The 14,237-nt window shown below is 46.0% G+C and overlaps 1 protein-coding gene and 1 pseudogene across 2 annotated transcripts in view; both read left to right on the top strand.

The window, feature by feature from the left end:
* Positions 1-7,032: 7,032 nt before the first annotated feature.
* On the top strand, positions 7,033-7,668 carry LOC101575863 (annotated as a pseudogene).
* A 2,854-nt stretch (positions 7,669-10,522) lies between these two features.
* The window catches only part of Cdkn3 (cyclin dependent kinase inhibitor 3), a 12,590-nt gene continuing 8,875 nt past the window's right edge, over positions 10,523-14,237 (top strand). For both annotated transcript variants that reach the window (XM_023723768.1, XM_023723767.1), the window contains exons 1-4: positions 10,523-10,657; positions 12,640-12,722; positions 13,254-13,309; positions 13,859-13,903. In XM_023723768.1, the coding sequence (XP_023579536.1) occupies positions 10,553-10,657; positions 12,640-12,722; positions 13,254-13,309; positions 13,859-13,903 (289 nt within the window). In that variant the 5' untranslated portion in view covers positions 10,523-10,552. The remainder of the gene's footprint in view (positions 10,658-12,639; positions 12,723-13,253; positions 13,310-13,858; positions 13,904-14,237) is intronic.

The following is a 14,237-nucleotide window of genomic DNA, read 5'->3' as shown; positions in this document are numbered from 1 at the left end:
CATCTTCCTCTTCATCAGGCCCGTGCGGCACCACAGGCCCCGCGACCCTGTGGCCCCGCAGCCCACCTCCCTCCCTCCTCATCCCCCGGCTCCCAAGAACAACCGGCAGTGGGTCTTGTAGGAGGTTCTCTCGATTAGCTCAGGCATTTTCTTTCATCTTTGTTTTAATCTCTTCCATCACATGTCTTTCTAGGAGGGTGACTGGTTTTTGCTTTTTTGTTTGTCTTTTTTGTTTGTTTGTTTCTTGAGACAGGGTTTCGCCATGTAGCCCAGGCTGGTCTCAGAAGTCATAGTGATCTTCGCCCAAGGGAGGCTGTTTTTAAGGGAAAGATTCATTTTGTAATTAAACAGCAAAGATCATACAGCTTTACCTCAGAAACCTCCAATATCAGTGCCCATGAGGTGTTGAGAATAGAATGAAAAGTGAGGTCTGAGGAGGTGTAAGGACAATGATTTGACCTACAGGAGGTCTCCTAGCCTCGTAGGAACTGAAAAGGGGCAGGACAGGCTGGGCTTGAACTTGTGATCTTCTTGCCTCAGCCGCCAGAGGGCTGATATGACAGGTATTACAAGTCATCTTGATGTTAACAGGATCTTGCAAAGAGACATGATACTCACTCCTTGCCACTTTTTTCTTTTCCTGGAACATGTAATTGCTTTGAATACAAATGCATTAACAGGGCCAGAAAGATAGCTTGGCGCTTTAGGTGCCTACCTGGCAAGAGCAAGGTCCTGAGTTTGATTCCCAGCATGACATGCTGTGCCAGCCCTCAAACTGAACATGGTGATGTATGCTGGTAATCCCAGGACTAGGGAAGCTGAGACAGGAGGATCACTACAAGTTCAAACTGACTAGAAAGACCCCATAACAAAAAGAAAAAAAAAAAATGTTAACACCTAATAGATTTTATTGTTTTTTTAAGTTAATAAAAACATATTTTGAAATTTCAGGAAAATAGAACAGGAAAGAAAACAGCTATGCTTGATCTTTTAAGATACCAGGAAAAATAACTTCTTTGGGGTGTTGAATTTTTCATTGATTAAAAAACAACAAAAGCAAACACATCACAACTACAGCCCAGACCCGGCTTTTTGGTTATCAACTTGCACATTCTTTGGTCTTTATTCAATCACGTATTTGGTTCAGTTAAGAGAGGAGGATCTTCAGCAGAGCGCAGCAGCCAGGGTTCGATCCCAGCCCTGCCATGCCGGCCCCGCCCCTAGGGCGCACTAAGACCGCAATTGAGACTGGGCGTGGTGACGCATGCCTGTAATTCCAGTACTCGAGAGGCTGAAAACAGGAGCTCTGAGTCTGATCTACATAGTGAGATCCTGTACACCCTCTGGACCCTGCCCTAAATTTAAAAAAAAAAAAAAGGAGGAAAGCATGAAAAACTGAAAAGAAATGAAGAAATTAGAAAAATAAATAAATATGGGGGAGATAGAAAAAGTGATTAAAAATGGAAATGAATTTTTTTAATTGCTACATTTGGGTAATATGTTACATAGTAATAAATAACTAACACATCATCTTTCTCCAGAAGTTAAAAATTAAGAAATTAAAACCAAGGAAAATAAATAAGGTGAATTGTAGATACACGACATCATAAATACAATAGAAATTAATGAAAAATAAACACACAATAGAGAACATCAACAATGTAAAAGTTCTCGGCAGTCGAGACCGGGCGTGGAGGAGAACAGTAAAAGCAGTTTCCAAATTATACGGAAGAAGCAGCGCTGCGCCGTGAAGAGTACTGATGAATTCCAGAGACAGGCGATGCTCACAATGGCGCTGTCGATTTTTGCCAAGTGTGTGTGTGACGCAAGTATGCACAATTGCAGCGTGAACACTGAGTGGCAGTGTCGCTTACGTGGAAGAGCAAGACAACAGCGCAACGGCAGACAATGCAGTGCCCAGGCGTGACACAGGCGACGTCGGCGGAGTCACAGAACAGTTTTCAAATACCAGCAGGTTTCCCAACCCTTGGAGCTACCCAGAGTGTGACAGCTCCAAGTCCAGCCGTGAAACTGAATCTGCACTGAGATCTCTTGGGTCCTCCGGAATGTCACTTTCTGCCATTAGGACTAAGATCCTACAGGCACCTGGAGGGTGCAGGCCACGGATGCCACTAAACATTCTGCATGGCACAGAGCACTCTTGCAACAAACGACGAGTTGGTCCAGAACATTCACCGTGCTGGGCTCGGAAACACAATATGTCAAGCCTTGGTCTGCAGCGTCTTAGCAACCCCAGGTCACATTAACCGAACAGCATCACCGTACTTCCTGCCAGTTTCACATCCGTGAGACACTGTCCTGTTACCAGTTCATCTCCTAGAGTGTGGCCCTTTGAAGTCCCAGTTGAAAGCAGGGGGTACATTGCAAGTCCCTTGTCCCCAAAATCAGCAATCCCCAAACTTGGCATTTTTGTCCACTGGCTCCATCAGGCTATAGAAAACTCTGCTCCGAGTTTCATATTTTCAATTCCACTTTCAGAATTAACAACAACCTGGCAGGACAAGCAGCCCCAAATGCCAGGCTACCCTTTCAGGGATCCTCTCTGTCTCAGAGTTTGCCCCACAGGTCCTTGCTTCCTTGGTAGTTCTCTGAGGCCATCACCCATTTGTAGAAACACGTGTACTTGCTTCTGCAGTGGTACTAAGTGGGAAAGGTGATCTGAATCACAGAGCCAGTCTTCAACAGGAACGGAACCAAGGGCCATCTGATTCTCAGCAGGAATCTCTGACTGGTGAGAGCTGTGGATAAGAGGGAGGAAGAATGCAATCAGCAAGATAATCAGGGTAGGTGGCAATTGTCTAAGGAGACAGGATGGGGACCGGGGTGGTGGTACATGGCTTCAATTATCTGACTGGAGACATAGTTCAGAGGATGTAATAATAGCGTTATGGGGTGCTTGTAAGGATTAAAGGTGTATAAGGTGCTTTTTCCATTAGGATAACCTAGGTGATGTCTCCATAATAAAATAAAAAGGCTCATGGCTTAAAATGTCAAAATGCTGCCCTTTGCTGTACTGCATGTCCACGAGCTCTGTGACATCCTCGACCCAGAATGCAGACCCCTCTCTGGGACAAGGACAGAAGAAAGCAGGGTGGACAGTCGCACACTGCTGCTCCAAAGCTTCCAGCTAGATGGCACCCATGCCCCTTCCACTGTCAAAGAGAGAGGGGCCGGCTTCCTCCATACCCAGCTTGCTCTCTAACGTACAGCTCTCCAGCTCCTTTGGCTTTCTGCAACTCTCTAGTGTAAGAACCTGAAAGAGTAAATAAAGTCTGAAAGTTACAATAGATAATATAAAAGGAAAAGAAACTGTTCAAAGGAACCGCTGGGATGAGGGAAAGGAGCAAAAAAAGAAGAAAGGGAAAAAGAAGTATGTATGTATAGACACACTCAGAACTTGGATAATTATACTGTTGATTTCTACTGGTCCATTAAAAGGAGTAACTAATGCTTAAATTTTCTTCTCTCCTTTTAGTTTTTGATAATTTTTGACCAATTTTGCACGCTTATAGCTGGTAATCTGAACAACTAATTTGACGACAATAATATGCAATATAACAACCACTGGTGAATTCCTATCATTTCCTATCAAAGTGAAATTGTGTGTGGTTTCTAACAGAGCTTATTTTTGTTTTTCCTGTAGTTTTGTTTTCTTTAAAAAAAAAAAACAAAAAACAACAACAACAAAAAAAAAAAAACAGCAACTATTCTCAGCTGGTAGGCCATCCCAGCATGGATGTGGAATGCAGTCTGCAGGCCCCAGGTGAAGGCAAATCAGCTGGTCACCTGGACTGTACTCCAAGGGAGCAAGAAGTGAAATCCTACCCTAGACCTGGGAAGCAAACACAAAGAATGTTTGGACCACACCAGCTGCTACCCCAAGTGCCCAGCAGGGTCAGAGGTCCAGAAGATGCTTAACCCTGGTAATCCTTCATTGCCACAGTCATCTTCATTGGAGTTTTCTGGGGCTGGCTTTCTCTTTTTCCCCTGAGCTCACCAAGCCTGCTTTCACACTGTACTCTATGTCCAAAGAAACGGAAAGTGAGAAAGGATTTCACCATTGCTCTTCATCCGTCAGTCACGTGACTCTTTCCCTTCTAGCTCTCTGGCCTCACAGCTGCTTCTGCTCCAGATGTGCCTATTCATAGCTGAGGCTCTGCCTTGCTTCAAGTTCCAGCTGAAGCCTCCAGACAGGGTGAGGTAAGAGTCAAACACATGAGCCTCAGAGCCAGCATTCTGGAATCAAATCCTTTCTCTTCTACCTGGAAGCCGGAGGGCCATGGACAACAGGATCTTAATTCCCGGTGTGTTCTTCTCAGTTGCCTCCTCTCTAAAAAGTGGTCTGCGACATTTATCTCACAGTGCTGGTAAAAGTATTAAATTAGTTCATCACGTAGCTACTGCCCCAAAAAAATGTTAGGCTACAACCACCCTGAATCTTAGTGTAGAGTCACTCAGAGATGGACAGGTTGGCTACGGATTGGCTAAGGGTCAGTGGATCGTGGCTGGGCCTAGCAGTGTGGCCCTCTTCTTTCCACTGAGCTCTGTGTACAAGCCCGGTTAGGGCTGTTGGCTGGCTGGGGCTGGGTTTTGTTTGGAGGCTCAGTATTTTTCCCACAAATGTCTCAGACACATCCTGAGATAAGAGTGCTACCCTAACTGTTTTTCAAACCATAACAATATAGTAAAGAAGACAAGCCTGAATAAACTAGAAACTGTGTACCTTCGGCTGTGTTATCCCATGCAGGAAGAAGTTAACAGCACTAGTTTATTAGTTCTCCTTAAAAACATTTATTTGTGTCTTGGTTACTTTTCTCTCATTGCTAGGACAAAATACCTGACACCCAAAATTAAGGGAGGAAAGGTGTATTTATCTCACAGTTAGTGGTGGTGTCAGCCCATATTCCACTGACTCCAAGGCAGAGTGACACATGGAAGAGAGCACAGCTCATGGTGGCAGAAATCAGCAAAAGCCAAAAGATAGGGGCAGCAGCAAGAAAACCTCTTTCCCTTCCTTATGGTGCTTTCAGACTATGTGTGGGTACAGCGCTCACAGCCATAATCCCAGCAGCACTCAGCCATAATCCCAGCATTGGATCATGAATTAATCACAAATTCTAGAAATCTGCTCCAATGACTGCTTGAGGTTTGGGGGAACGAGTAGACACAAAGCGTAACAGCTTGCAAGGTTGGATTTGCGGAGAATTCCCATCATTGTCTGAGAAGAGAAGCTCAAAGTGTCTAAACATTTTGTGTAAACAGCATATTAATCTAAACATCAACTTTCCTGGGAGACTCTGGATTTTTGATACATATTAGACAGAAGGCGCCTAAGTAACCAGCCCCTAACAAAACCGTGGTCTTAGAGTATCTGATGAGCTTTTCTGATAGATAATGTTGTACCCATGTGGTCACAATTATTGCAAGGAGAACTGACTCCATCCTGTGTGAATACCCTGGGGATTGATTCTTGGAAACTTGGAGCTATTTTCCTTCAGAATTTGCTGTGAAACTTTTATGATTCCTGGTTTTCCTGGGTTCCTTTTGACTCTCATAAATCCCAGATACACGTACAAATACATACTAAGTAATGGTGATTCTAAAGAATTATCACATCTGAAGGTGAATACAGGAATCCTTGGTATAGGAGGTGTCATTGAAATGGCAAACAAAAACACCTAAATGACACTTAGGATTTGCAGGCAGATTGACTCAATATCAGACGGACACTGATCAGGAATCGATTGTTTCTCAAAATGTCAGGCCCCAAAGGCCCAGCAAGGGTGGTTTTTATGGAATTGAAAGGAGACTATCAGAACCAGAGTACTTGACTATGTTTAACTGGATTTTACAACATGCCTCATAGCGACCAGCTGTGCATCACAGTGACCAGCCGTTTCCAAGATGCAGGAGAAAGCAGAACTGCAACAGGAACTGTTACCTGGGCAACCAAAGCACACCAGCTGGCTGGGGAGGGGCATTTTCTACTTCATCAGAAGTAGGATGTGTCACAACAGCTTTGACTCACTGAAATGGGACATAGCATTCTCAGAGAAAAGGAAGAACGAACAGGCAAGAATGACAAACTTTTAAAGCTGGACAGCTATGGAGCTGCCCAGGGTACACAGGAGCCGGGCTGCTGGGTGCTGGGTGCTAAAACCTGCCTGTGGGATGTTTAAGTGATTGATAGTTCCGGGGCCAGCAGAGTGGGTTCAGTGGGCCACTGGTTAAAGTTAGAACAAATAAATGGCAGTTCCAGTGACACTTAGGGTTTTGTTCTCCCCTTAGCTTGGGAGGGAAAAGGACTCAAAAACGCCCACAGATGGGTTTTTTGATACCTGTTCTTTTCTCCAAGCGGGAAGTAAAACATTACGTCAGTTTGCAGGTCTAGAGAAAGGTTTTAAATAAACCAAAGGGTCAAGGGACTCTCCAGCCTGCCAGCCCTTGAGCCCCACACAGTGCCCCTGCAGTAGCTGTCACTCTACTACCTTCATCCCATACCCCCAGCCAGAATCTTGCCTGGCAGATACACTATTAACCACATAGGTGCTAAAGGTGGTGACGGAAGAATAAATGGACAGAAAGGAAAAAGGCAATTCTTGAAAATGGCTTGGTGTTTTATGACTAGCACATCTAGATGTACGATTTTTTAAAAAACTGATGCAAAATGTTATGTCTGGGCTGGTGAGATAGCTCAGCAGACTATGCACCTGCTTAGACAAGCACAGGGACTCGGCTTTAATCCCTGGGCAGCACTGGCCCAGCCCCTGGGCACATTGAGCTGGCCACCAAGACCAGGCGTGGTGGCACACTGTAATCTCATTGTTGGGGAGGCTGAAAATAGGAGGATCACTACAAGTCCAAACTGTATAGTGAGACCCTGTAACAACTAAATACATTTTTTTAAATGCTATGAGCTTATAATTTCATAAATGCTAGCACGATCATCCCAGCCAAGGAAAATTACAAAGAAAAAGTGCTCTCGGCTGATCCGGGGCCTAAGAGGCAATCATGGCGCCCAGCCGGAATGGCATGATTCTGAAGCCCCACTTCCACAAGGACTGGCAGCGGTGTGTGGCTACGTGGTTCAATCAGCCAGCCCGGAAGATCCACAGGCGCGAGGCCCCGCAGGCAAAAGCGTGCCGCAACGCCCCATGTCCCGCGTCCGGACCTATCCCGCCCATCGTGCGCTGTCCCAGGTGCGACGCCACATCAAGGTCCAAGCCGGCAGGGGCTTCAGTCTGGAGGAGCTGCGGGTGACCGGCATTCACAAGCAGGTGACCCCGGACCATTGGCATCTCGGTGGACCCAAGGCAGCGGAGCAAATCCACCGAGTCCCTGCAGGCCAACGTGCAGCGGCTGAAAGAGCACCACTCCAAACTCATCCTCTTCCCTGGGAAGCCATCGGGCCCCCAAAAGGGAGACAGCTCTGCTGAAGAACTCAAGTTGGCCACCCGGCTGACAGGACCTGTGATGCCCATCAGGAACGTCTACAAGAAGGAGAAGGCCAGGGTCATCACAGATGAAGAAAAGAACTGCAAGGCATTCGCCAGTCCACACATGGTCTGCGCCAATGCCTAGCTCTTTGGCATCTGGGCGAAGAGAGCCAAGGAAGCCACAGAGCAGGATGTTGAGAAGAAAAAATAAAAACACTGTTGGGATCTTGAAAAAAGAAAAAGAAAAAGAAAAGAAAGAAAAAGAAAAAGTGCTATCAGGGCACAGTGCTCTTGGCCTTCACATGGATGGGTGGAATGCAAACTCTCGGAGCACTGAAAATAAAACCAGTCTCTGTGCCCAGTGGTTTTTACTGTTTGTCCCTACTGGAGCCATGGGGAAATGGGTAGCAACATGTAAAGAGAATCGATCTCCAGAGAGACACATACTTTTTTTTTCACACTTTTAGAATTTTGCTTTTTAAAATTAAATCTATTGGTACTATTTAGATGTACATAATGATCATATTCATCATAGAGAATTTGTACTTTTCTATGATATTTCTTGATTACTCTTTTTTTAAAAAAAAAATCAAGATCAATTTTAGTTTGGTAAAAACTCTCACAAAGTCAGATGCTTCACTTTCAGAGAGGTTAATGACCTTCTGGCCTGAGGTGCATATTTTAGAAAAGGTCAGTGTGAATCCACACGACAGAAAAGAAGTCGGAAAAGCCTTGCCACCTGGGCTTGGAGCACAGCTATCTGGCCCTTTAGTGCTTCTCCAAAATGCCTTTGTCTTTTGCTGAAATTTTGAATTGCCAGCTCCTAATTCCTTAGGTTTTAAGCTAAAACCTGATACTGCATGTAATAGGCCGCATCTGCCCCTGGGCAGGCTGGGCTGAACTAGAGCACAGGCTCCACAAATAGGACTCCACATTGGAGACCGGGACAGAGGGACAGCCCTGAGAAAGTCCTCAGAGGGGATGAGAGCCATCAAAACAGCATGGCTGGGCTGGAGAGATGGCTCAGTGGTCTAAAGCACCTACTTGGAACAAGCTTGGCAAAGCACAGGGACCACGGTTCAATCCCCCAGCACCACATGCCAGCCAGCCGCGCCCCCTGGTGGGCTGAGCTGGCCACACACACACACACACACACACACACACACACACACACACGCAATAAATAAATGTTAAAAAAAAAATTAAAGGAAGGGTTTTAAAAAAAAACAGCATGGCTTCTGGCTGGACCACGTGGGCCGCATACAGATGCTCATGGCAGGGGGCTTACTTTCTGATAGGACCTCCTGAATTTGAGCAGCTTCTTGGCTTTACATTTCTGATGCTGAGACATAGAATTCCTATCATAGTTGGCTGCCAACAGCTACCTGCTGGGGAGGGCGCACCCCAGTGACTGTGACCTCTTCGCCATTCCTGATAGGTCAGACTCTTGGCCCACTCTGGGAATATTTGACTTCCCTCTGGCCTGCGCTTGACTTTTGGGATCAGCTGCAGTTTGCCACAGTGAGTTTCCAGCCTGACTGTTCCGCCCTCCCTTTTCTCCTCAACACACACCTTTCCGGGCTTTGAATTGTTCAGCTCAGCTCTTCCCGGAGAGGGAGTGGCCCTAGGCTGTGCGTGAAATACATGCTCAGGATAAAGAAGGTAAGAGGTTATGCAAGCTCATGCTGAATCAGTTCATGTCCTAACTTTCTGCACATTCAGGGTTCCAGCCCAACATTTCTGAACATGTTGTGCCTTTTCTAGGTATGTGGCATAAAAATGTTTTGTTGCAACAATGTTTTTGTCTGCTTGCACACAACCTTTCACACAAAGGTCCAATGGAGAAAAACAAGGGGTTAGGAGGGGAAAAAAAAAAATGGAATGACTCTAAACAGAAAACATGGTTTTGTACAGATAGAAAACAAATCCTGGAACCTGAGACTGTACAGGGAGAGGTAGACAGTGAGGACGTTGTTGACCTCTGCTTGAGAACTGTTTCTAGAAGCTTCCCTGACTTCATCAGAGAAACTCCCCATGCTATCTTTCCTAGCTGCTGTCACTGCTCTAAAGCCTAACTGATTTCTGACCCTGCAGTCACAATAAATGTCACCCATACAATGTCATGAACCAACAAAACTATTCAGAGCTGACTGTCTCTGAAACTCTCTGTAAAACCAAGGACTGACTGAAGTATTTGGAGTGGAGTGAGAGTTTTAGGGTGGTCGGTCACACAGTGGGAGGCCACTTTGGGGTGCTTTCCCTTACTGCTTGGTCAACCTGTGTCCTGCATGGGGCACCCTAACAATCCTACATTCTGTTTCCTGCGGTGCCATATGCAGTCCTCTGGGATCCTACGTCTGTGTCTGTGAGTGGTTGTGGCAATGTCTCCCCCACGGAGGTTTCGGCTTTACTGGCCACAGTTGGGCTGCGCCTGGATTGCGAATGGAGCCAGAACAGAGAGGGTCATACAGACACTGAGGAGCTCACCTGAGTTTCTAAGCTAGAACCCTGTGGTTAACGGAAATTAACTGATTAAGCCTGGGACCTTAAATAGGGATATCTTGCTTAGATCTTGAAATGGTAAAGAACGAAATGTTGAGCATATAAAATACATTTATACTCTGGATTTTTAGTCTTTATCATAGTATTTATATGAGATATGACTCTAATTACAAAGTCCATACGATGTGTTTTCATGTGAACACGCCAGTAAAGGGCTCCGTACTATCACTACACCCTTTAAAAAAAAAAAAAAAAAAAAAAAAAAAAAAAACTTTAGGAAAAGCAAACACTGTACTACTAAGGCTCCTGCCAAGGCATCCCCAAGCGCTGTGGCTGCTAGGAGACGCTTTCTCCCCGCCCCTTTCCCCACCCTCTCCCTGTCCCGCGAGCCCTCCGAGCTCTTCATTGGCGGGAGGAAAAAGCCCTCCAGCCAATCAACGTCCTACAGGGGCCTCCTCCGGCGCGTCTTTCAAAGGCCCCGTTAGAACCAATGAACGGTTAAAGGCCGAACCCAAAGGCGGAGTAAGAAACAAGACAAGCCGCTGATTGGGTCCTAGAAGACGCCGTGCGCAACTTCCCCCAACGATGCACCAATGAGCTGCGGGGACAGGCGGTCTCGGGGCCCAGCGGCGGCTGAGCAGCGGTGTCGCGGAAGGAGGCCGCGCAGGTCTCTGCGGCAGCTGTCAGCGATGAAACCGGTGAGTTGGACGCGAAGGGGCTGGAACGAGAGGAATTACCGAGAGAGTTCTTGGGCGGTGCTGGTATCCCGCACCCGGTCGCGACCCGACTCGCGTGGTAACCGTCCTGTGGGTCCGGAAGGTGGCATTTCCCGCAACGGTGCAGGACAAGATCTGCGGAGCCGGGTCGCGACCTGGAGGAAACTGAGGCACAGCGGACTTACGTGGGGTAGCGGCCACACAGACTTAAAATCTTGGCTCGTAAAAAATTGCTTTAAGGGAAACAGACATACCGGCAAGCTGCTGAGGCCCTACCTGACTCCGACCACCTGCTACCAGGGTTGGCAGCGTATTGAAGGCCCTGCAGGTAGATCTAGAGCAGCTCAAAACCAGGGTAGACATTGATCGTGTCCTGTGATCAGCTAGGGACAACCAGGGCCCTGGTGGAATACAGCTTCGGTGCTGGGCGGGCACTCGGCGGTGACACTTACTAATCTCCGTTACATGGGAAGACGTCAACTGTCCTTGATCCTGGCCTCCTGCTCCACATGTCCCCAGGAGGGAGAGTAGTTATCCGATCCCCAGTTGGGAGCACGAGCAGCCCACGGTTTTCTTCCCTTCTCTCGCTTGGCTCTGCCCACCGGCCTCCAGAAGGCTCTTTCTGGTCACTCTGACACGCGGGAGCCCTCGATGTCCATTGAGGACGGGGTGGTTCACTCTAAGTCTAGGGTGAAGAAGTGACACATTCATTTGGCCATAGCTTAAGCCACATCTTCCGTTTGGCACCAGTGAAACGAACATTTTGATCTTTGTTCCCATTCCAGTATCTTACCCATCGGTTGGTTCCAACTAGGGAGAAAAGGGTATGTTTTTGTTTTGGTCCTTAAATTCCAACGAGCAGTCTAGCTGCTGTCCCTGGATCCTTGGCCACAGGCTCTTCGCTCACCCTCCCTACCACGCTGCTCTGCTGTATGGGTTTTATTGTTTTGCTTTGCTTTTGAGCCTTGGGACAAATAGAACCTCTCCAGCTGAGTCTTTGCCTCAGCCAGTACTTTGATCTCACAGTTCCTGAATACAAAAGCTCTTTCTTTGCCTCAGTTCCTTAGTGTCTTCTCCACCGGCCTAGAAGCCTCCTTCTCTTCCTTCAGAACCCAGTTTGAGCCCTCTGCGACTCCTAGCTGGTAGGTCCCGCCTTTCTCTGCTCCACAGCGCAGGGTTCCTGCTTCCATTCCTACACAGACGTTTCTCCTGCAGTCCCGACAGGACACGCACATTGTCCCTACAGCTGCGCATCTTCGCGTCTTCACAGCTTGGCAAATGAGAGTCTAAGAAATGTTTGGGAGGGCTGGTGAGATGGCTCAGTGGTCTAAAGCGCCTACTTAGAACAAGCTTGGCAAAGCCCAGGGACCACGGTTCTATCTCCCAGCACCACATGCCAGCCAGCCCCGCCCCCTGGTGGGCTGAGCTGGCCACACACACACACACACACACACACACACACACACACACAAAATAAATAAAATAAAAAAAAAAAAAAGAAATGTTTGGGAACTGATGATCAAATCTCCTCACTTGATAGTTGAGGGACACTGAGATCTAAAGCAGGTTATCTGAGCTGGGTGTGTTAGTGTACACCTGTTGTCCTAGCACTTGGGAGGCTGAGGTAGGAGGATGACTGTGAGTTCAAGGCCAACCTGCACTATGTAGTAAGGCCCTGTCTCAAATAAAATAAAATAAAATGAGGTTCTATCAAAGCCATGATTAGAAACCGGAGCTCATAGGTACTAGGCCATCTCTCCTTTCACTGTGCACTGGTATAACTATTAATAGGATGGCCAATGGGAATCATTTATTTTTGAAATTGCTGGTGTGTCTGATAAGTCCAAACTGACAACTGAATGAACTGCAAACAGGAGTTCAGTGGGTGTTTAGGCAAAGAGCAGCTATGCTAAAGGTGGATGTCAGTATTCTTTACAGCTTTGTAACACAACTGTTCTTTAAAGTCTATTTCAATACAGACAAGTGAGTTTGACTCCTCAGACGAAGAGCCTGTTGAAGATGAACAGACTCCAATTCAGATCTCATGGTACGTTAGCCCTTCTGACCGAGAGCTAAGATGTTTCATGTTATGCCACAATCTCTGTAGAGTCTAGAGTGCATACTGAATTTATTAAATGACCTCTTTAAGGGACTATCTGTGATATAGAATAAGGCTTTTAAAAACACAGATATCATAATGGGAACAAGTTAAGGGAAGAGTAGAGATAAGATTTTGAAAAGATCTCCACCAAAATCTACTTGTTCTTTTTAAGACAAAAATAGTGTACCAAATATCAATTAAGTTATTAAATCTTAGATAATATAACTATTTGCCACAGCAGACATTAAGATAAAAGCCACAGCCAGGCATGGTGGTGCACACCTGTTACCCCAGCACTCTGGAGGTGAGGCAGGAGAATCATTGTGAGGCTATGAAGTGAGTTCAAGGCCAGCCTGAACTACATAGCAACATCCTGCCTAGGGAAAAAAGAAAAAAAAAAAGTCAGAGATAGAGAGAGAAAGAAAATAGAGATAGAGAAACAGAAGAAAAGTAATCTTAACAAATTTCTCTTTCCAGGCTACCCCTGTCACGGGTGAATTGTTCGCAGTTTCTCGGGTTATGTGCTCTTCCAGGTAGGCAACACTGCCGTGGGCTTCCTGTCATATCCTGAGGCCAGGTTTGGTCAGCTAATAAATCATACTGTACATTCAGAGAAGTCCCTAGACCAGCAGCAGAAGCTCGCTCTTAGAAGCCCTATAAAGGAGCTCAGACCTACTCTTCGACCTTCCAGACGTGCTGTTAGAGCTCTGTTTCTGACTTAGCTATTTCAGTACAACTTAAGCCCTACAGTACCAGTGATGCGGAAGGCTCTGGTCAGGTGCATGTTACAGAAACACACAAAAAGTCCCGGCTGAGGAGTTCCTTCGGCTGGGATCTATGGATCCCTATAATTATGTTCCTAAGAATCTAAGAAAGTAAAATTCACATTAAATTGGAATTGAAACATATAAAAGAGCGCAGGGTCCTGAGTTCAATTCCAGGTACCACAAAAAAGAAAAAGAAAAGAAAAAGAAAAGAACACAAATGATCATATGGAGTAACTTTCCAAAGTAGCTATATATGTATCTAAAAATGCCCGTTAAAAGTAACTAGATGCTGACTCTTTTTCTTGTTATGTATAGGTTGCAAATTTAAAGATGTTAGAAGAAATATTCAAAAAGATACAGGTGGGTATAACATGACAAAGCTGTATAAATAAAAAGCAAACTTTTTGAAAGTTTGAAAAACAAGCTGAAATTTTATTGTCAAAAGGAACAAACTATTGTTTTGTTTTGTTTTGTTTTGTTTTTTTTTTTGGTGGAACCAGGGATTGAACTCAGGCCCTTAGCGCTTGCCAGGGAAGCATTTATTCCACTGAACCATCTCCCGGGCCCACAAACTATTCTTACTATACAGAATAAATGGGGCCAGGGAGATAACTCAGTAGAATAAGTGCTTGCCTGGCAAGCGGAAGGGCCTGAGTTCAATCCCTGGTTCCGGAAGAAAAAAATTATATATATA

Source organism: Octodon degus, unplaced genomic scaffold (genome assembly GCF_000260255.1).
Source record: "Octodon degus isolate 3935 unplaced genomic scaffold, OctDeg1.0 scaffold00102, whole genome shotgun sequence".
NCBI classification, from domain to species: domain Eukaryota; kingdom Metazoa; phylum Chordata; class Mammalia; order Rodentia; family Octodontidae; genus Octodon; species Octodon degus.
The sequence above is the reverse complement of the archived record's forward strand: the minus strand, read 5'-3'. Positions and strand labels throughout refer to the sequence as shown.